The sequence below is a fragment of the Drosophila albomicans genome, chromosome 3, assembly GCF_009650485.2.
Source record: "Drosophila albomicans strain 15112-1751.03 chromosome 3, ASM965048v2, whole genome shotgun sequence".
Classification (NCBI taxonomy): domain Eukaryota; kingdom Metazoa; phylum Arthropoda; class Insecta; order Diptera; family Drosophilidae; genus Drosophila; species Drosophila albomicans.
Window position 1 is genome coordinate 50,309,408 of NC_047629.2, and position 23,885 is coordinate 50,333,292.

The 23,885-nt window shown below is 38.9% G+C and overlaps 1 protein-coding gene across 1 annotated transcript; it reads left to right on the forward strand.

Annotated features, from left to right (window-relative positions):
• Positions 1-7,463: 7,463 nt before the first annotated feature.
• On the forward strand, positions 7,464-23,201 carry LOC117571989 (mucin-5AC; the record flags this gene model as incomplete). The annotated part of the gene is made up of 5 exons (XM_034254497.2): positions 7,464-7,857; positions 19,104-21,473; positions 21,530-21,723; positions 21,787-22,198; positions 22,258-23,201. Coding segments are annotated over 5 exons (3,681 nt in total), but the record flags the coding sequence as incomplete, so codon positions are not given.
• Positions 23,202-23,885: the final 684 nt, after the last annotated feature.

The following is a 23,885-nucleotide window of genomic DNA, read 5'->3' on the forward strand; positions in this document are numbered from 1 at the left end:
GAAACAAAAAGGTTTCGCGAAAAAAACCAACTGTAAAAGCGCAAACATTGCACAGTGGGTTGAAGTTTTTAAATGTATTAGAAAATACTTTAAAAAGTAGGTTAAATATCTGCTAAAATTCTTGAATGGAATTTCGGAAATTCATTTTGTGAATGAACTGGACTTGATTGACTAGAAGATTTGCTTTAATCAAAGTGGAAGCAAATAATTGCTCAAATTATTTTATTTGGTTTCAATGTTAACTATAACTATAATATAATTCATATTATATAATTAATATGCAATATAGCAAATAAAATTGGAATAGCAAAACCAATAGGAAGTACACTAGCGACAAGGTCTTCGATTCTTAATTTATGTTATTTTCAATCGGTTCAAAATTATAGTTCCTAAATAATTTAATTCGGTAAAACTGAAACTAGGCAACGTCTTAGCTAATTTAGTGAAAATCAAGAATTTAAGAGGGGAGGTTAATTTAGAAATATGAGGAATTTAAGTTGCGTGTTCTTAGTATTACCCTCTGAAGATTATCTTATACCATAGTAATCATTTATATAGTATGTATATTAAAAGCTAATCTACATCCTGTTCTACTCAGAAGATACTTAAACTCATTAAGATCTCATCATAACACTTAAAGACTGGCTTGCATAATCACTCTGACAAATTATGGATTCCACTCGTAGAGCTAATCAATAAATACTATTTTTTTTTTTTTTTGCGTTGCACATTTTCTAGACTAGATTCTATTATGAAACAGGATTTAAAAAAAACCCAAAGCTTACGTATTAATGTTTACCATAAAATAACTATATCAAAATAATGTAAAGTATAGTAAACAACGCATTAATTTCGCCGTTAAATAGTTCTGTTCGCGGAATCAATAACAGAACAACATACATTGTATTGATTGAAGACTAATTTATGCCTATGCCAATGCAGTTCCATAATCATTAATCAGCATCAATTAGTCTTCGACCACTGTGCGCTGTGCACTGATTGCATTTTGTGGCCATGTGTCCAACCTGCATTGGGCATGGACTCAGCTGCACTTGTCGTTGAAACAGGTTTTGCATTTGTTGTTATATCTACAGTTGTTGCTGTTGCTGTTTTTATTATTATTGTTGCTTTGTATATGTTTTTATTTTTTTTTATGGCCAACAACATTTTAATGGCGTCCGTCGGCAGTCGCTGCATTTTTCATGTTTTTCCGGCTGACCTCCGTTTCGAATCTGCACGGTCCAGTTTTTTGTTGTTGCTGTCTTCGATTGTGTGTGTGGACTTGTCTCGGGGCATTCTAATTTGCCAGTTGGCAGTTGGCAATTGGCAAAACTGCTAGCAAAAGAGTGCCACCGGTTTCAGTTTTGTTTTTTTGTGGACAACTGGAGCATTGCTAATGAGATGCCAAAGGGCAAAGGTCAGGCTCATTAGACTTGGGCGGCTGGCACACCCCCCGGAGGCGCCAATCGTCAGCTAGCCGCATTGTTGGCAACTTGTTGAACAGTTTAAAAATAAATTTATGATAAATCGTGTAAACATGATCCGACCGAGCTGCAGTGAATGCATTAACTGACAAAACTGTGTGAACATATATTGAAATTGAAAAGTTGTTTGTCCGGCCATTTGAGTTGACCATAACCATAACACGGTGGCAATTGGATACGGACCGCAGACAGTCGACAGTAGGCAGAAGCAGAGGGAGAGATCAGAAATCAACAATTGGTTAGCTATTAACAACTGCAACTGCAGCAGCGGTAAACTGTTTAGCGGTAAACGGATCAGTCGGCAACCGGACTCCATTGGAGCCATCAGGCCGTTGGAAAACGTTGTCAATGAGGCTTAATTGCATTGCAAGTGGCAGTGGAGCATTAAGTTGCAAGTTCGTTATGCAACATCGACTGTGAATCACAGCTATGTGTGGAGGCATCTCGAGCTAGAAGTTTACATGTGCTTTATTTGCCTGAACTAATTAGTTAAATGGTATTACGAGAGCGTCGCTTTTTTTGTTTTGTTCAAAATGCTTTTGTTATTACTTATGGCCATAAACATTTCGAGACGTTTCAGCTGCTGCGCCCCTGAGTCACGGGCGCGTCAAGAAATTCCTTAGAATAAAGTGAGATCAACCCACGCGCTGGAGACAAACCTCAAAAGCCATCTACAGAAATATCTCTTTCATAAGCGCAATTTAATTCCTTGGATTACTTCATTATTATTATTATTAACGTTTTTTGTTTCTTTCTGTTATTAACTTGCACTTTTCTCTCATTTTGTTTGACCGCAAACTGTGAATTTGGCTTAATGACTCGCTGGCACGTTAACTGTCATTTTTCGATCAAAATTGCTTGCAAATTAAATTCACAGTGTTTTTTAAACTGTATTGCACAAGTTGGCAATTTGTCGATGTTGTTGCTGTTGTTGTTGATGTTCACTTTCCCATTCAGCGGTAAAAATTCAATTTGTTAACTGGGAAAAACTGTGGAAAGTGCCGCAATCAATTTGTATCTGCCATGGAAAGTGGGCGATAATAAATGGGTTATATTTTGAAAGGAGTTTCATTTTTTTTTTTGGGGTGCAACTAATGGCGTATACTTGATATTCGGAATGCTTTCGCAGAAAGCGCATTACTTGTGCGGCGTCTGTCAGCTGAGTTATGTGTGACTGATGTGTTTTTCATTAGAACGAAACGTGTAAAAATCCAATACAAATTATAGTTCTCTCTGTCGGCAAACATATAACAATGGAACATTCTTACGTGTGCTGCGACTCGACTTCGCGACTCGTGAGACGTTTGATGATGGGGTTCAGGGTCAATAATTGTTCGAGTATTGCACGATCGCTGAGCTAAGCTCAGCTCAACTCAACTCGGTAGTCGGACTCCCTCTTCTAAATTATGCATTATTTGTAGAATATTATGACGAAAAAAATGAAAAAAATTGTCGGTGATTTGGCTCGCTCGCAAGTTACTTAATATTTATTCTTCATAATTATTTTATTACGTACACAAAAAACACACACAACTCAAAAAGGAAGTTGACGACATCTGCCACTGTCGATTTTGTCATGCGTGGCTTGGAATTAAAGCACACTAAAAAAAAAAAATATAAAAACGTCTAAGCACACACAAAAAACTCAAATTCACCTTCATGCCTGACAAATTTGTAGATTGTAGTCACAGTGGGTTCCAAGCTAAGCTAAAAAAAAATATATAAAAAACCTTTGACGTGTATTCCTCTAATTGCTGATGTGCTGCTTATGAGCTTAATAACTATATTTTTTTTCTCTCGCGCAATTAGCCAAGTTCTGAGAGGCTTTCCGAGCGCTGTCTAATTGAAACTTGTTGGCCAAGCTAACCTTTTGTCGGCGCCGTCTACGTTTCGCAGTCTTTTATTAGATATGCCAGCCACTATTAACTGATTATAATTAGATATACGCTCGTCTAATGCTTTGGCTTTCTAATAATTATTCTTCTTCATGTTGATTTTTATGTGCAACAACAATTAAGACTCACAAACGTGCTTGGGGTTTTCAGCACAGTTACTTCCTAAGCACATTAGTTGCATATTAAATACAAGCGAATGCGAGATTAGCTCACGACTATAAGGGGGAAATCCGAGTTGTGCAGTTATGCTAGAACCCAAGCATCGTTTTCTGTGGAAGTTGCTAAAAATAACTGATAAACAAGTAAGAAAGCTGCAGTCGAGTGTGCTCGACTGTGAGATACACGCTATACATTTTCAATAAAAGCAAAATAGTGCGATATTATTCTTTAAATATACCTAAAAAATACTAAATTATTTCAAAGTCTTTATTCGGTATATTCATAAACGTTGACATTTAAAATATACCGTAAAAATATATATGCCGAAGTCTTTTTTCGGTATATCTATATACCAATACCTTAAAAAAATACCTAATTGTTAACAGACCTACTAAAAACCGACATCTGTATCCGTATTTTACCATTTTGAATATAAGCGAAGTAGTGCGGTATTATTATTAAAATATACCTAGTCAATATGCTGAAGAAATACTAAAATATACTGAATACAGTAAAGTATACCACATTTTAAACCTACCGTCTAACAACCGACATCAGCAGCCGTTAAAATTATTTCTTGAATAAATTCTACAATATATGATTATAGATGCCTCAAGTAGGCACAAAATTATAATACCCTTCTACCTTATAAGTAGCGAGTATACAAAATTTCTATGCAAATACAAATCATAGGAATTAATCAAACTGTCACTTCATTTACTTAGAACTCCTCAAGAGACTTAATTGATTTGTACATTTTCAGGCAATCCTAGAATCCAGTATCTGAAATCCAATAAATAATTCCGCTTTATTTTAATAGATAGTTTTCTAATAGCACTCATCGATCACAGCCGCCCACCTTCTACGAGCAAAACTAGATTTTCTCGGCTCATAAATTTCATATTTCCTTCTAAAAAAAGTCTTCTCTTCTTCCTGAATAAAATTGTTTGCCAGGTTGACTAATAACCAAACTGTCACTTCATTTACTTAGAACTCCTCAAGAGCCTTAATTGATTTGTACATTTTCAGACAATCTCAGATTTTAGTATCTAGAATCCAATAAATAATTCCACTTTATTTCAATAGGTGGTTTTCTAAGAGCACTCATCGATCACTGCTGTCCACCTTCTATGTGCAAAACCAGATTTTCTCAGCTCATAAATTTCATATTTCCTTCTACAAAAAGTCTTCCGGTTCCCTCGGCATCTTCCCCAAATAATTGCTTGCCAGGCTGTCTAATAAATCACGTAATTCGTTCCACACACATATAATTCCCACTCCAAGTCGTGTCTTTGTCATTTGAAACGCATACAAAGTCATATATATCGATCACATTGAGTTGCGGAATTGATCAATCAACATTGCGATAAGATGTTGTTTAGTGTCGGGAACATAAGTTTATGGCTTATTAATGGATTAATTGTTGTTGATTTAAATGTCTTAATGTCTTTTTCGCTGGAAGCAAAAGGATTGAATTTCTGTTTATTTATGACACAGATTTCATTTCTAATTATCGATAACAGATGCAACAACGTTTGAGAGAGTTGACGTCAAGCTACATATTTGTGATCCCAGTTGAAAAATAATTTTTCCATTGGTCAACTTTGGATTGTGCAGTGGGAATTCAATGATTACAACAGCTTGTTTACATTTTAAGTGCCAAGATCTTCACTGATAAAAATTGTATTGATATTAAATAAACAATTTAGTGATCGTGTCGTGTTTTGCTGAGCTTGTTTGTTGCCTGTTGTTGTTTCGCTATTCGTTATCCGCCTCATCCCACGATTTCGCATGTTTAATCAGCTGCGAATCCATTGTTTCCAATACAAAAGGCAGATACCGATTTCAGCTAGGCTAGATTGATAATAAAGCATAAAAAAGCAAGCAGAAATCGTTAAGTAAATGATGAAAACCTGTGGGCGTATTTAAGATGTTTGAAAATCAACAAAAATTCTTTCGCACGGCTTTTGTGTGTGTGGCATCTTTGGAGCACTTAATCAAGCCAGCGAAATCAGACAAAACACACAACTCGACATCGAACATCGAGAACAGAGAACAGAGAATTTAATTCCAAACTCAAAGTCATCCAATTGTCAGGTACTTGAAAATGTTCTGTACTCTGCTGCTCTACGTTCTCGTCGATGCTTGACGTTGATTGAGCTTCAGCTCATAAAGTTTCCCAGTCCCGAAACATGACACAAAAGCTTGCCGCAAATCATGGCCAAAAGGTCTAAGCCGACAGCCGCGCGTTTCTGTTATTGTAATCTTATTGCGCGTTGTTGTTAAGTTTAGAATGCTGATGTTATAACAAATTAGGAGAAAAAACAAGCAAGAATAAATTCGTGAGCATGTATGTAAAAAAAAAGCCGAGTCAATGGCTTTCTTATAATTAAACCTTGCGTTTTTAATGAGCAAAAAATTGCTGAAATTTAATAATTCTCAAATATAACCAAGACAATCTTAACAACAACAGTCTCAAATTATGTTATGTTAGATGAAATATAATTTTGTTTTCTTCTCCCGCTTTTTGCGGCTCTTTCTGCTTCTGTTATGCAAATCGCTTGGACTTTTCTTACAACAAGCATCCTGCTTGATCTTCTCGATCTATTCAATGGTTGTTGTTATTGTTTGTTAATTAATCATTAGAGCTGCCAAACTATGCAACAACAAAAGCAACAAACAAATCCGCAAACCGAAACGCTTCATCTGCTGTTTCTTTTGCGTGCATTGAACTTTTGCGTTCTGCCTTTTTGGCCAATGGCTGTGAAAGGCTTTTGATTAATGTAAAAGATTGCCCATAGATTCATCGCCAATGCTAATGAAGAAGAACTGTTTGGCAACGACTTCTTCGGCTTGGCCAGCTCTTCATCTGCATGACAATTGGCCATTTAATTTTTGTCGGCTTTAATAATTTTTGGCGTTGCACATTACGCAAACGGAGGCGTTAAAGGTGGCGCACCCTCAAGCCTCAAGCCTCGAGTTTGATACCTTCCCCGCACGTGCTTCGCCTGCGTTTTATTAACTGTTTATGCGGCATACGAATATCGAAAAGTCCAAGTGAAATTGCCAACGTAATTTTGCGCAAGAGGCTTCAAGCGTCTATGGATATACAATACTATATATATAAATTGGTGTTGTTTTTTTTTTATATTTTTGTTTTTGTTTAATTGATTTCTCGACAGGCAATGACACACATTGCCATAAAGCTAACGCTTCGTCGCTGCATACGTACGTATAAAGCTATAACTGCCTTGTACGACTGGGCGTATGCGTGTTGTGGATTATTTTTATTGAACCGACTCGACGCACAGCGACCTCAGTTATCACTCTTACTTAATGTGACTTATAATGATATGTTTGCATATGTGATACGCTTCGATGGTTGCTGCTGTTTCTGTTGCTGATGCTGTTGTTGTCCAAGCCATAGCATTGGCCTGTCTATAAAGAAAAACGTTTAAAGACAAACCAATTACAGAGCGCGAATTTCCAAAAGTATTGCTCAAGTCTTTTCGCCAAATACAGGCAACAGCAAAATTGTGAAATTTACAGGCTTTCTTTATTGGGCAGCGCTTGTTTGTTAAACAGAATTGTTTGGCAATTTTACTAAGCAATGGGTTCGAGCTTTTCACTAATGCAAAACTCTCTTTCACATTTCCGACATTTTGCAGCAACAAGAAGGCGTACGATTTCCCAAGGCAGCCGCACAGATAAGTCAACAGAAAGACTTGAATTATTGCACGCAACAACAGCAACAGGAGGAGGAAGAGGCCACAGCCACAACAGCAACTGCAACAGCAACTGCAACTGCAACAGCAACGGCAACAGCAACCGCAAGACGCACACATTGCGACGCAGCTTCGGCAAACAATTGTGGAAAAGTGTGGAAACAAACAATAGAGACAGAGACTAGATAGAAAATCAGTAAAGACAACAACAACAAGAGCAGCCAAAAACAGAGCAACTGGCAACAGGCAACTGGCAACATATATTTTTGGTATATGCTTCGGTTACGATGTCGTTGATGAAAATTCATCGAAGCAATGAATCATTTTGGCATGGTTGTGGCATGTTGTTGTTGCTCTTGCTGTTGGCATTGTTGATGGTAGAGGCGACATCCACAACGACAACCACAACGACGACGACAGCCAGTGAAACGCAAACGAGTGCAACTAATGGTGCAATTAGACAGCAACAGCAACAGCAAACCGCTGAAGAGCTTGTGGAAAATGTGCAGCAGCAACAACATCAGCAACAGCCACACAATGAAAGCCAAGTGCTGTCTGGCAATTCTGCAGAAATTTTGAACCCCAGCGATGTGGGTAAGTATTTCCATCTATCAAACACAGATACACACAACTACAATCGAGTGTTGCACATAGTCGTACATCAACTGCGCCCCTTTGGCAAAACTCTCCCAGAAAATGATTTTCGCTTTTTTCTTCGTTGCGGCGGGAAAATTGGCCTAGTGAGCAAATTGCAAACGAGCCGAAATAAATCTATGCCAATTATTGACCAACTGACAGCAGACACAACACACAACACACAACAATAACTATCAATGCAATAGCAACACAGCAACAGAGCAACAGCAACAAGAGTTGCGAGTTGCCAACATTTGCTCTGTTGGTCAGCTAAAAACAATTGGCCAGCTAAATGTGCGGCAGAAGAGGCAACAGGCCATAGACAACGTCTCGAGCACCACAGCAAACAACCACAGCAACAGCGAACAACGAATAGCGAAAAAACAAACACTCGCATTGGCTAATCTTTGACGTTTGAAAGACCGAAAAACCGTCATCAACATGATGGTTGCCATTTCATATGATTCGTTTGAATACGCTGCTCCACTTGGGGCATGCAAGTCATAAGTCAAAGGTTGCAACAAACATATCGTGCCTTGAAGATCTTATCCACTTTAATTTATGCAGAAAGCATGAGAAATCAAGATTAGAAGACTTCAATTCCTCTCAGAAGTTGAACTCAAGAGCTCAATCAGTGAGATAAGAAAAATCGTGTCAATTCAAGTGCATTAAGAAGATTTAAGAAAAATTCATGATTTTCATATTTCAGCATTTGAATTTCATTATATTTTATTCAAATTTGTTGATTTTAATATCCGCTTCCGATTTATGAAGAAATGATAAGAATTTTCATATTTTTAATTTCAATTTTCTCAGCAATCAAAATATCCACATTTGCTGATTGATTTAAGAAACAATAATGATTTTCAAATTTAAATAATTTATTTTTATTTTTAACTTACATTTTCTCAACCAGATTTGTTGATTGTAATATCCACTTCCATTGCATTAAGATGTTTTAAGAAGTGACAATGATTTTCATATTTAAATTGTTTAATTTTAATTTTATTTTGAATTTCAATATGCAAATTTTTTAATTGGAATATCCACTTTACAAAATTAATTTAATACCAAAATTTATTTCTTGTCGAAGCTGTGCAATTTGACACCAAATAGTGTGACCTTTTTTCTGATCCAAAAATTGGCAATCAATTGGCCGTAAATAAAAATTTTTCGCCAACAACTTAATCACGAAAATAAAAATAGCAAAAATGTATATTTTTTCAACAGTTTTGCTTAACAATTTTCGACTGCATTTGGTTGGATTTGTCAAGCGAATTTACATAAAACTGAAGCGTAACCATCAACTGAGCGAGGTCATGTTGTTTCTGTATTTCATTATTTCATTTATTTTTGTGTTTTTTTTTTTTGCTTTCGGTGACTTTGTAATAATAATAATCTATTTATTAAAGACAAGTATCTTTAACCTAGGGATGGCCAAGCACACACGAATATGCAAAGAGCGAATGTCTTGGAGTGCATATTAAAATACGAATAGAAAAAAAATAAATAGAAACATTCGAATTGTTAAAGTTGGATCAAGATTTCGGTTGATATTTATGAGTCTAATATGAAGATTGTTTTGCCAGCTCTTCATAATGAAAACAAATGTTGAATTTGGATGGCTTCGGCATGCCGCAAATAGCCTTCCTTTCATGTGTTGCAAGTGAACTTTAGCCAACCATACGCAATACACGATAGACTTCAGACTTTAGACCCTCTATGAGTGTGTGTGTGTGTGCTTGGCTTTTTATGTTTGCTCTTAATTGTTATTTCAATTAAGTATTTTCATAAGCAATTATTCGTTTAGTTAGTGCTGTGATTCTTTTTTGTTTGTGGGCGTCAATTGTCAATTGTCAATTGTGCTTTGTCTTAGCCATGTGGCTGCTCAAGTGTTGGCCATGTTGTTGCTGACTTTGCCTAGGCCTAGCGCTTGCTGTCAAGGTAACAAACGCATTTTCACCCAAAACATTTTTGGGTACAATATACGAAAAAAATATTTAAAGAAAAAAAAACCCAACACAAAAACTGTTGAAAAATTATGTATTTATGCATGTTTATTCATGAGGCTTTACTGTGGGCCTCTTTTTTTCTTTACTACTATTGTGATTATTATGATTTGAATTGTGTATGTGTTACCCACTCACATTTGCGTGGCCATAACTTGGCTTAAACTTGGAGTGCAAGTCGCTCTGCGCATGAACATTACATAAACAGGTTGCTAACTAAACAAAAGTTTAATGCATTTTGATTATTTTTAATGTATGCGCATTAAAAAAACTCTAAGCGCGACCCCCTGTCTAGCCGGTATAAGCCAAAAGCCGATGCGATGAATGTGCATATATAGTGTGTGTATTGCTTTTTGGGATGTTACGAAATGACGCCAAAAGAAAAAGAAACACAAAAATAAAAGCTGTTCTCTTCCAGTTGAAGTCGAAGTTCGCTGACTTGCTGTTGTAGGTGTTGCTGTGGTTAACTGAACCAAACTGGCCAGTTGATGGTTAAGCGAGTGAGAAAGTTAAAGATGAGTGTTGGACACTCGACCGTGAGATACCCGCTAGCAATTTTCAATAAAAGTTAAAAAGTGCAGTATTATTCATAAAATATTCGAAACAAATGGTCTGAGAAAATACTAAAATATACCTATATTTTGTATACATTTCATACAAAATATACCAGAACACACTTAGCACCACATAAAACTAAACAGTGCAGTATTATTCTTAAAATATTACAAACTAATGGACTAGAATACACTCAACTGTCCATTATTATTATAAACAGTTCGTTGTCATTCTCAAAATATACCAAAATAATATACCGACAAATATACTAAAGTGTGGTATTATTGTCGAATTATACCGAAATAATATAATATACCGATCAAATACTAAAAGTACTATGTTTGGTATATTAATATATTTTAATATTGAAAATATAGTCTGAAGTACGCAATATACTTTTATATTTAAAATATAATCTAAAGTACGTAAAATACCAGATTGTCACCCAAAGCAATTAAGACTTAACTAATCTAAAGCGAATTTGTTCTGCGTGCAACAAAAAATTGCTCTAACTCTTATAGTGTGCATATATAATATAATATATGATATTATATACAGTTCATGCTGGAGATGCCTCCTTTTGCCTCTTACATATAATACCCTTATACCCTAGCTTGTAGCGGGTATACAAAAATCCTCAACATAAATATCAATATTGGTGTGTCTTGTGGCTCTTTCGGGCTGTTTGCTGTTGTTGTTGCTTTTGTTGTTGTTGGCTCATTACGTTTACCTGTTCGTCTTTGAGTCTGTCGCTGGCTCATGTGCGTTGCGTTGCGTTGCGTAATCGCAACACATTTACCAGGCGTATTCAAGCGTTGGCTGCCATTCGCTTCGCGAAGAAGAGCGTTGTGCGCGCTGCGCTAAATCAGAAAAGTCAACAAAAAGCCAAACTGGCAACAGGCAACAGGTCTGCCTCGCTGTCAGCCAGTCAACCAACCAACCAACAAACTAGCTGCCAAGTGCAATGTGTGTGTGTAAGTATGTGTGTGTGTGTGCAACATTTGCAACGTCTGCAGTACTGCAGCACTACCTGGCGTATGCGCAATGTGGGCGGCATCTATAACTCATATATGCTGAGCTATTGCCAACTTTTGCAGTTGAGGCTGTGCTTTTGGCGGCACTTAAGTGGGTGTAGCTGCTACACATACGAGTACACTATATCCATATACACCATATACCATATACCATCTACCATATGATTATGAATCATTGTTTCAACAAAACTATAAGAAAAAATCCCAGTTACCACTTTTTAAGTACTGGGGGAAAAAACTATACGTAATACTGTGGCAGAGTGTAAACATCAGTGAGTAGTGCACTGCCTACCGCGTTACGTGTGTTTTGTTTATGTTTACCCCAAAAAGCAGTAAATATTCAATAACGAACAAAAAAAAATACGTCTGCATGTTTTCTTTATGCGCTGAGATTGTTTTTGCTATGCGTAAACAAATAGAAGGCTTAAGACTCAGCTTTTCAACTTATACAAGTTTGTGTTCGTTGTTCGTGTAGTACTTTTCCGACTCATTTCTTCACTGCACTTTGTTGTTGTAAATGAAAGTAGGCTGAGAGTTGAATGTGGTTAAAGTTATAGGTCGAATTATTTGCTTTGTCTTGCTTAAGTCCGTAGACTTTCCCAGCTTACTTACATATCGCTTTGCTTGGAGTTTAACTACATGGTAAATATTTTGCTAATAGCCTAACTGGCATTTGAAAACTTTTACCACACGTTACTTTTGGTATTTTCCCATATTTATTTAAAAATTTGGACTGACTTGTGGGGTTTAACTTATCTTTTTACTCCAATTTCTTTGCACATTTCTGTAGCTTTGTTTCTGTTGTTAATTTGTACATGCAAAAGCTGAAAAGCTGTTGTTTTCTTTTTAAACATTTAGCAGAATTGTAGCGCAAATTTCTATCAGTTTTATCGAAGATAAATTGTTATAGCCTTGTGTATTTTTTAAGTCAGTTTTCTCACTCAACTCTTTATAGAAACAAATTGACTAGAAGGTTTAACTTATCTTTGATTTCTTTGCAACTTTTTGTAGCTTTTATTATTGTTGCCTTTGTTAAATTGTACATGAACAAACTGTTTTTTATGTTGTTTTCTTATGTAATTTTAGCAGAATTGTCGGGGTTTTTCTACTATAATAGGAATCCATATTTTCCCATTCTAATTTTCTCATTCAACTTTTTATGCATACAACTATGGATTGACAAACGGATTTCATTTATAAATTATAACTTTCTATAGCTTATCTTATTGTTTTCTTTTGTTTTTTAATCTTATTTTCTTATGCAATTGTCAGCTGAATCGTATCGCATTTGTTTATCACTATTATCGTGGGTAAAGTGTTTTTACAATGAATATTTTTAAAGTAATTTTTTCATTCTACTTTTCATGCACGCAAATATGAATTGACTCGATTTCTTTAAGACTTTCTGTGGCTTATCTTATAGTTTCTTTTGTTTAATTGTGCATCTTATAATGATAGGTCTTGATTTATCACCATTATCCACGTAAAAAATATTACAAACATACATACATATAACTTTTGAAGTATTTTGTTTTTATTTTCTCACACAACTTTTTTTTAATAACTATTTCTTATGTTTACTTTCCTTGGTTAATTGTGTTTGCTGGCAATAATTGTGTGTGTTTTGTTTTAATTTTTCTACCTTTCAGCCTGTGATTTTTCATTTGAAACAAAATTTGTTGTTATTATTTTTTTTCGGCTGTTTTGTCGTTTTTGTTGGCCGCATAAAGGAAAAGGAAATGAAACGCGTAATTTGTGTGTCTGCGGTGTGCGGTGCGGTGGCCACACGGCATGGCTATTAAAAAGCTGTTGGCGAATTCGGTTTCAGTTTTAGTTTCGGTTTCGCTTTTGTTTTGTTTTTGGCATTTTTTTGGTTTTGGTTTTTTGTTTTTGTTGTTTACATAAAATGTTTATAATTTTGATTTTCATTAGTTTGCAGTTTGCATTGCAAAATGCGACTAATCAAAACGTCGAGCAAAAGACGATCAACCAGAGGTTGATTGAACTTTTCGCCAGCGTGGAATCTCTCAAGCATTTTGTCATCAACGTTTTGGCTAATTTTCCGTTTCATTTTTACGGCTGTTGTTGTTGTTGTCGTGGTTGTTGTTGTTATTATGTTTTATGTGATTAATTAAACTCATAGCTGCGCTGACCCAAAGAGTCGTGAGCCATTATGTAAGTGGCCTGAGCTTACATGATTTAGTTGAGCGTGATGATAATGGTTGATGGTGGCAGATGTCGAGAGGGGGAGGAGACGACCCTAATTTTTTGGGGCACAAAAGAAAGCGGCCAACTAACTAATGATGCCAAAGTTTGTTGCAGACGAAAAATCCAACTGAAAAATCAGTCAGTTTCAGTTTTTTTTTTTGTGAGCATTGCGTAAAACTGTGCAACAAGCTGCTGATGGGAGCGTTGGATGCTACTCGACATCGTTGATGTTGTTGCTGTTCATGTTGTTGATGATGACGAACATGTGACACGCCCCGCAGCAACCATTTGCAACGCCTCAATGCACAACAACAAAAAGCAAGAAAACAACAACGCAGCCTATTGAAAATATTTTCAGACCGAGCCAAGCGACTCGCACTGAATTCGTAAAGCCAAAGCCAAACAAATAAACGGAAGCCCCCAAACCTCGTACAATGGTCTCAGCAGACAAAAAGTTAACAACAACAATAAGAAACACATACAAATCTAAAACAAAATGAACTTTGCAATTATCCAATGGTTGCAGTTGTTATTGTTGTTGACGTCGTTGAAAGTATGGCCAAAATTCTATAATAAAAACAAGAAAAAAAGCTACAATTGAGAGTGTTCGACTGTAAGATAATGAATAAAAGTAAAACAGTGTGGTATTATTCTTGAGATATACCAAATAAATATACCGCAAAAATACTAAAATATACTAAAAGTAGTAGTGCATTCAAAATATACCATAGATTACAAAATATTCCAGATTTTCAGTCAATGCAACTAAAACCCTTAGTAAGTAGACGTTTTTCTCCATTTCATGGAGACACCCTTCTACCCTATGGATAGCGGGTATACAAATAAAACTAAACCACAAAAATACACTTCAAAAGTCTCTGAAACACATTTCTGATGGCGCAAAAGGTCACTAAAGTAGTGCGCAGTTCGCAGTTCGCCAATTCTTGCTCTCAAGGCTCGGCCAAGGGTTAAGCTTAAGTTTTTTTTTAACCAGGAAGCAGATGCAAGAGCAGTCACAGCATCCACAGCAGCAGCGGGTGCAACACTTAGTGGCATTTCACGACAACTTTACTTTACTCGATTTCCGCATTGACATCCGCAATGATGTTTTCGCTTTTTCCATCTTTATTTTTTACCTTTGCCATTTCTTTTGCTTTCTCACGGCAGCTGTCGTCTGCAGCATTTCCTGCATTTAACTGCACCTACAAAAAACAAAAAAATAAAGGCAGCCCATGACTCCCGACTGCAATTGCAACTTTAACTCCAGTTAAGGCAAAATGTCACGCACATGAACTGCCAACTTTGGCAGTTGTTACTGTTGCTGCTGCTGCCTGTTGCTGGTTGCTGTTGCAACGTTATGCTTGCACAAATTTGCGGCACTTTGCTGCCGCTGGCTGCTTTTGGCATTTTGTGTGTTGCATGTTTCGATTTCACATTAGAAATGCTTTCGATCGCCTCGACCAAAACGTGTCCGTTGCATGTCTGTCTCTCCCTAGCAAACAAGTTTTAGCCATGAACGTGGGCAGCCAAGCCGTAGGGTGCAGCAACAACAACAACTACAACAATTCGCTAAAAATGAAAAAAAAAATCAACCAAGATAAATAAGAAAACATGAAGAAATTGCAATAAAGAAAAAAAAAGTGCAACGAAAGCGCGCATGGAGAAAGTTTTGTTATAAGCCAAGGCGGCATTTAAAAATTGTATTTATGAGCAGGCCAAAAGCAAAACGCAAAGCCAAGAAAGCAAAAGTGAAGCTGTTGCTGCTGCTGTTGCTCTGCACTGCGTGAATTAGTGCCAATGAATTAATGAAAGTTGTGTCTTGGCTTTGTTGTTGTTGTTTTTGTTTTTCTTTCAGCTTTAACTCGTTTAGCGTTTTATTGAAACGTTGTTGCGGTTTTTGGGCGCTAGCGGAAATGATTCACAATTAGTCACAATTGTTTGTGCAGAAATGTAACAAAAAGCAATCAAATGCGAAACAACATGTTTACGTTTTCAAGGCCACATCAGCGGCAGTGAATGTTAGAACAAAAAAGTCTGTGAATGTCTGACTCGTAACACAGACTTTCCATTAGCAAACAATTCTGAGAAATTTTTCCATATTTTCTTTGTTTTATTATTATTTATTTGCCTGCTGATTATACTAGTAATACTGCGAAATTTAAATAACAATTAAATATATTTTCAGCATACTTTTTTTTGCCTATAATTATTTCAGCTTTTCATTCGGCCAATTGAGCCCAAAATGCGGTTCGGTTTTTTTTTTGATTATGCCATGTGCAACGTTGCGTATGATTGATATTAATGTCATAGGCGCAGGTAGCTGCGCTGGCTGTCGCATTTTGTTGTTTGTTCGTATTTTCCGCTCATTGTATAATATTTCATAACATCAAATACGACACCATTAAATAAGTACAAATGCGATTGAGTGTGTGTGTGTGTCGCTGTTGTCAGTCAGTTTGTCAGCTTGTCAGTCTGTCAATTAGCCAATGACTTGGCTACCCACTCGTGTGCGCAATTTATTTATAATTAAAAGTTCTAAGCCACAAAAGACATGCGATTCATTCAAGCGCTAATACGGCGAACCAAAAAGCATTTCGTTGAGTATTTATAAATACTTGAATTCGCATTCAATTCGAATGTAATTAAAGCAGGCATCATCTATTATTATACTATATAGTTGCGGCGGCTTAAATACACAATTAATGGCCAAAACAAAGGCCAAAGCTCAGCAAGATAGCCAACTAGTTGGCTTGGCTGGCTCGTGGGAGCCTTGGATGCTCAGTTGTGGAAGTGAACTGAAGCTCGAGTGAAGGCTCATTAGCTGACACTGCTGTCAATTTGGCTTAGAACTCAAACTCAAACTTAAACTTCACTCCACTCCACAGAGAATGCTCGCCCATTGTGCTGCGACTGGCCAAATTGCTGGCAATTAAATTTCACATAAACAGCCAAATATCTGGCAATAAGTTTTAAGCAAATATTGACATTAGTCACGCTGTCGCAAACTGAAGATTAATAACTTAACGTCTGTTTACTTGTACATTATTGCTTGCTGTATTTTTGTATTTTTTTGCGCTGTCTGTCTGTCGGTTGCTGCTGTCGTTATTATTGTTACTCAAGTAGTATTTAGCTTGAGAATTATGTAAGCAGCACTCTTAGCTAAGTTTAAGCTTCTCAGAATTCCAAATTTGCCAAATAAGATCGTTGTTGGATTCTTTTGAAACAGCGTTCCAAAGTCTTTGCTTGCTTAGTTGACCATTTTGTTATTTTTGGGTTTCGTTTTGGTTCGCTTCGTGCAGTCGCAGCCCAAAAACAAAATCGTGTCTATGACCAAAATCAAATTAAAATTCCACAACGCATGCCAAGAGCAGAGACAGAAACAGCGACAACAACGACGACGACGGCGATGGCCATAACACAGCAGCAGCATAGCTAATGCCAAGAAGTTGCGCGGCCAAGTGGATTCGACTGCAACAGCAACTGAAACAACAACAACAACAGCAGCACAATGAGCTAAACAAAGCAGCTACAACAACAACAAAGTCTCCTTATCTGTTCAGGCAAATTTTAATGAAAATTTAGCAAAACTTGAATACTCTTTCGTTCAGTGAATGGGATCTGAAAAGAAATGATTCATTGAAAATGTTCGAAATATTTATTTGTTCTTATTTTATATTTATATTTCTTTTTGTAGTTTCATATCATATTCTATCCAAATTTTTCTTAGATATTTCTCTAATTTCATTAATTTATTTCGAACGAAATGTTTGACTTACTACGAACACTTCATAACACTTCTATCTTTTCCTATATATTTCTCTCTTTCATTTTATAAAAAAATACGTCATGGAGAACAGTTTTCTTAGAAGATATGATCAATTTGTGTCTGTATTGTATTTCAAGCGAATTTGCGTATATATTGTAGTTATTCTTATTTCCTACAGATTTATCTTATTTTATTTCGTAAAAACTTCTTTAGAAAACAATTTATTTAGAACACTTGATAAATTACTAATTACCTAAAAAATTTTGGTATATAGATTTGTTTTACCACTTTTAGTTTCATTCATTTTACTGTTTATTTTCTATTCTCCTTCTTTGTGGAAAATATTATAAACTTTATGACAAAGTTAGCTTACCTTAACACAGAGTACAGCAACAATGAAGCACTGCAAACGCCCGAGTCTCGCAACACAGAGCAAAAATGGTAGTCGTAGTTGTTGTTATTGTGGGTTCTGTTTGAAGGCAGCGAGGCGACGTGACGAGACGCCCAAATGGGGCGCACAGTGGTTGTTGCTACATTAAAAAATGGGCAGCCCCACAAAGTGGAGTGCAGTCAATGGAAGAGCCAACGAAGCTCGAACTTAGGCCTCAAGCAATAAGCTCCAAGCCCAAAAAATTCAAAATAAAATTAAAATAAAAATCAAGCCTTAACCCAAAGCGACGTCTGCAGTGGCCAAAAAGCGAAGGAGAAGTTAGAGATAAAGCCAAGACGTAAGCAGAGGCAGAGAGTTAGTTTTGTCGCTTGTTCTAGTCGCTGGCGCTGCGCTTGAGATGCCAGAGCTAACCTTGGCCTAAACTGCAAGCCAATGAACTAAATGCTTGTGAAAAACAGCAACAGCCACAGCCACAGCAAGCGGCACGGCACAGAGTACAAAATTGTATGTGTGTGTTTGTTGTTGCTAACATTGTTTGGCTTTTGCCGGTCGTTTTGGCAGTTTTAATGGCAACGTGAAAATTAAACAATTGTGCAAGCCTCGGCTTGATAATCGCTTCAATGATTCATGGTCCAAACAAACAGCGGCAGCATTCAGATTTGGCCAAAAGCCCCCACACACCACACAATGCCCAGTTGTAGCAGGCAACAATGGCAACGGCAGCTGCGTTCTGCCCCATAGAAAGAACATCAAAGCTTTGCCACCAATTTGTGTGTCAAACTAATTAGTCAGCTGCTGTTGCTGTTTGCTGCGGCCTCAGGGCAACAAAATAGCGACATGTCAAGAGAGGCTACAGCGAATTGTGAACCAGTTGGCTAACAACAATTTCTAGGCTAAGAAACGCACCTAAAACGCGCTCGCTCGCTTTGCTGCCGCTGCTGATTAATGGCCCCAAAAAGAGACGACAGACGAGCATTAAAAGTTAAGAAAAAAAAAAAAACTAAAACTAAAACTAGTTTGCGCCTCGTGCGAGTTGCGCTGTTGATTTAATGCTTTTAATGCTGACGCACTGTTTATCTTTCCCATTCGCCAAAAGATTTGTTTTTCCAATACGCGTCACGATTTTCGGCCGCCGCATCAAGTATACGCCGCGTTATCTCAGAACAAGTCAGAATTTAACCTCCACTTAAGTTACGAGTATCGCTTATTGATTCCATTCTTCTTCTTATTTTGCGTTACAGATGTGGTTGCCGAGAAGCCCACCACTTATCGCCCAGCGGGTGGCAATCGCCCCTCGATTGCACCGCACAACTCGGCTCAGGAGCGTGAACGCAAGCTGATGAATGTGCTTGCCGCTCGACGTTCTGCGCTGCATCGTGGTGGCTTTCGTACGCGCATTGGCACCACTGGACGCAGTGCCACTTCGCCTGCCGCAGCTGCTGTGGAGAGCACCTCGAAGTCACCGAGCGATCCGCGTTCCGTTTGCATACGCAACTGCACCAAGAACTTTACGCGACGCACCACAGCGAGCTGTATGCGACAATGCGCCAACTTTACTCGCATGGCCATGGCGAATAGCAACAGCAGCACGGTGGTGCTTCGCTCGCCCAGCAAGCCAAGTCCAGCAGCTCCCGGTGAACGTGATACCAACGAGATACTCTTCAGCGATGAGTCGTCGCATGGTCTCTTTGTGGTTGCCAAGGAGCAGAACGATACGCTCAATCACATAGCTGACGGTGCCAAGTCAGCGCCTGGCAGCAAACAGCGTGGGCGGGGTAAGCCAGCGGCTACGGTCACACTGGCAACCACCTCGTTGGAACAGGAGGAGGACGAAGACGAGGATGAGTTGCAACCTTATTTGTATTTCGGCGCCAAGTTGCCGCCACTGAAACCGGGCGCTTTGACAATCACCGCTGCAGATGGTGATAATGAGCATCCACGTGTGCTGGAGGTTTCGGTGGTGCAGAGCACAACCACAACGCCAGCGCCTGCCGTAGAATCCACTGTCAAGCCCACAGTGTCGACGCGACGCCCGCTGACAGCTGTGGAGCGCAGTCGCAGTCGCTACAAGTATCACATGCGGGAGCGTGGTGTGGCAGCCGTTGCACCACCGCCAGCGGTTGCAGCTGCACCACCAGTCAGTCGCACACGCTACTTGGGCTCGGGGCGACCAACTGCGGCTCAGGTGGAAAGTTCAGTGGAACAGAAGCCACTCGAAAGTGAACCAGAAGTGATCAAGCCTGTGGTGGTGCGTCGCTTGGCTAGCAAACCGTTGGCTTCCTCCACACCACTGATCATCACAGTGTTGAGCGCTGAGGAGGAAACCACAGTGGCGCAAGCGCTGCCGGAGATGCAACCAGAGCCGGTAACAGAGCGTGCCACCAGCAGCAGCAGCACAAGCACCACAACAACCAGCACCACAACAACAGCAGCGACCACTAGCACCAGCAGGAAGCCAAGCAGCACTTCATCCACAACGACAACCACAACTACGCAGCCCACATCTACAACCACAACAAGCAGCACAACGACAACCCCTTCGACAACCACAAGCACAACGACATCGACAACTCCCTCGACAACCAGAAGCACAAGCACATCGACAACCACAACGACAACCACTACACCCAGCAGCACCACAACAACTACCGCTAGCAGCACTGTCAAGCAGAAGAGCATCATTGAGGAGGACACCGAAAAACTGCGTGCCTTGGGTCCTTCGCTAACGCAGGAGATCAACATCGAGGATCAAAACAATCTGATTATCTTCTGCAACAGCACCGCCAACTGTGAGGCAACGCCACGCACCCAACTTTCCCCCACCACCGACTCCAGTTCGAACTCGAAAATACTGCGCACCACTGTGCTGACGTCAGTGCGTTCCACGGTGAATCCACGACCCACAACAGCAGCACCAGCGCCGCCATCTGCGTTGCCAGGCAACATTTTCATTGGCGTTGTGGAATCTTCGACATCAACGCCTTCGGATATTAGTTCCACGGCGATTGCAGATGAACGTGATGCCAAGCTGGACATGCGACGCATGAATTTGATTACTTTGGTGCTGGTAGCAGTGGGCGTGGTTCCCCTAGTGGCCATTGTGCTCTACCTGGTGCGCAATTACATGGTGCGACGACAGGCGAAGCAGGACGAGGTCTTTGACGTTTGCATCACAGATCAGCAGCCAATAAGTCCGGTGAAGAAAGTGGACTCGAAATATCAGCTGGAACTCGATGAAGACGAAGTGGATCATCATCATCAGCAGGCCATGCCCATGTCCATATCGCAGCAACAGCAGCAGCAACAGCAACCATCACGCGATGCCAATCACAATCGCTATGATGACAAGACTTCCCTGGCCAGCGAGTATCAGGAGTTTGAGCGCAGCAATATTCGGTTAAAGAGTCTGCTCGGTGAGGGCAACTTTGGGCAAGTGTGGAAAGCTGAGGCTGATGATCTGAGCGGACATTTTGGTGCCACACGCATTGTGGCCGTGAAGACAATACGCGCTTGCAGCGCTCAAGTGAGCCTCAAGGATGAGGCCAACATTATGCGCAAACTGGGATCGCATCAGAATGTGGTTACATTGCTAGGCGCCTGCGTCGAAAGCGGTACGTTTGACATAGGATTGTGCTGACAATTTACTAATTCCCTTTCTCAATTTCAGAACCTCACATGCTAATCATGGAGTACGCCATGCGAGGACGTTTGCTGTCTTTGCTGCGTGCCGCACGCAGTGCCACAAACATACTGCCTGCCTCAGTGCCAGGTGGACGTAGCTTGGCTCCACTTTCTCCACGGACACTAGCCGGATTTGCGCTAGACATTGCCTGCGGCATGGAGTACATAGCTGGACGTAGAGTATGTTTACTTTTTGTTCTCTCTATCACTCTCATTTATTAACTCACTCCACTTCTCTTCCAGATTGTGCATCGCGATCTGGCGGCACGCAACGTCTTGCTCGATCACAATGGCATGTGCAAGATCTGTGATTTTGGCATGTCCATTGATCTGGATGCAGAGCGCATGCGCAAGGAGCAGGAGAAGAATGGCGCCAACGACATCTTGCGCAGCAATGCGCAAAAGTTCAAGTTCGACTTTGGCAGTCGCTACATACTGCAGCATTGGCAGCACACCTTTGGCCAACCAGCCGCAGGCAATTGCTCCAAGGATGCGGCGCACTCGGAGAAGAAGTCGCATGGCCACGACACCATTGGCAAGCGACATGCGCTGCCCATACGTTGGATGGCGCCGGAGAGCTTGCAGTTCCACATGTTCACCACCGAGACGGACATCTGGGCCTTTGGCATTGTGCTCTGGGAAATAGCCACGCTGGGTAGAGAAATGTCTTGTGAAAATGTTTCAACTTTTACTTATAATTATTGTGTTTTCTAGGCTCCACGCCGTATTCCCATTTAACGGGACGCGAGGTTATTCGCCGGGTGCCGCAGGGACTGCGTCCTGAGCTGCCTAAAGAGAGTCGTCACGAGTTCTACAATCTGATGTCGCGCTGTTGGCACAAGGAACCGCATATGCGCCCCTCGTTCGCTCAGTCGCGACTGGAGATCACACGTTCGCTGCACAAGTGGGTCGATGATGATTCGGCCGCCTCGGATTACATGGATGTGAGCGGATTCAGTGAGGATCTCGAGCATGGCGTTGTCTACTTCAACCACCGCATCTCAGAGTTTGAATGCGAAATATGACGTTGACTGAATCACCCCTCCCAGCCCCAAATCACCATTCATCTGCACACCACGTCGCCATTGCCCACCAACTAATCTCTAGTATATCAGGTTCATCACAGCATCGGCATCCGCATCAGCATCAACATTACTCCTTTGCATCTCGATCCATTCCAAATGCAATTTCAATTTTCAACAATTATGTCGAAATTCGCGTGCTTGTCGAGCAGTATTATTTGTATCTTGTATCTTTATTTTCCTGTTTTTTTTTTAGTTTCGATTCGTTGCGTTTCGATTTCGGTTTTTGCCAGCGGCTTTGAGAGCTCTTTTGTAAATATTTGATTTGCATTTGTTTTGCAAATGTTTATTATGATTTAACATTTAGGAATTGTATTTTAATTACAAATTTGGCGCTATTTGTGCTTAGTTGATATTAGTCACTTAGTTCTTCTAGTCTGTATCTAAAAAATGTATCTTCAAATTGAGCCGATTTCGTTATCGTAGCACACACACATACACACACACACACGATTTAGTTTTTGTCTATTATCCTATTGCATAGGCTTTAATCTTATTGATATCGATATAGCAATACACACATAATTGTACAAATAAATTAATTTAACACAAGAAATATAATAATTATATTATTTACACCAAATACGGTTGTGTTTTATTACGATTTTTAGTTTGAAAATGAATTAAATAAATAAGTTCACAGTATTATCATAAATAAGAGCAAGGAATGAAATTAGAAGAATGAGACAATGCCCGATTAAGATAGTACAATTAGTAATTAAATTAATTATAAGTAATTAAATAAATTACTAATTGTACTATCGTAATCGGGCATTATCTCATTCTTCTAAGTTCATTCCTTGCTCATATTTGCGATAATACATAATAAATCCATAAATATGGATTTTTAATTACGTAGAATACAGAAAATTCAAGCGATCACTAGGCCATGAGATCAAACGATTCTATAAACCTGTCTTCGTATATTTTCTTACAAATACTTATATTATTTAATCTAATTGTTTTAATTTTATATTTCATTATTTTGTTGTTGTTGTATTATTGTTGTATTATTTATACACAATAATCTGCAATACAGAAAATACAAGCGATCACTAGAAAAAGGCGATTAGGACAAACTTAGCTGTCTGTTGTAGTTTCATTTTTTTCAAGAAATGTTCCAATATTTAATTTATTTAAAAAATCAAAATCGTAATATGTTTACATTACATTTTATAAAACTTAATTTTGGTTTTGTTTTCCTATATTTATTATTTTTCAGTAAAAACCGTCACAGCACATTTTGAGATCTTTTTCCAA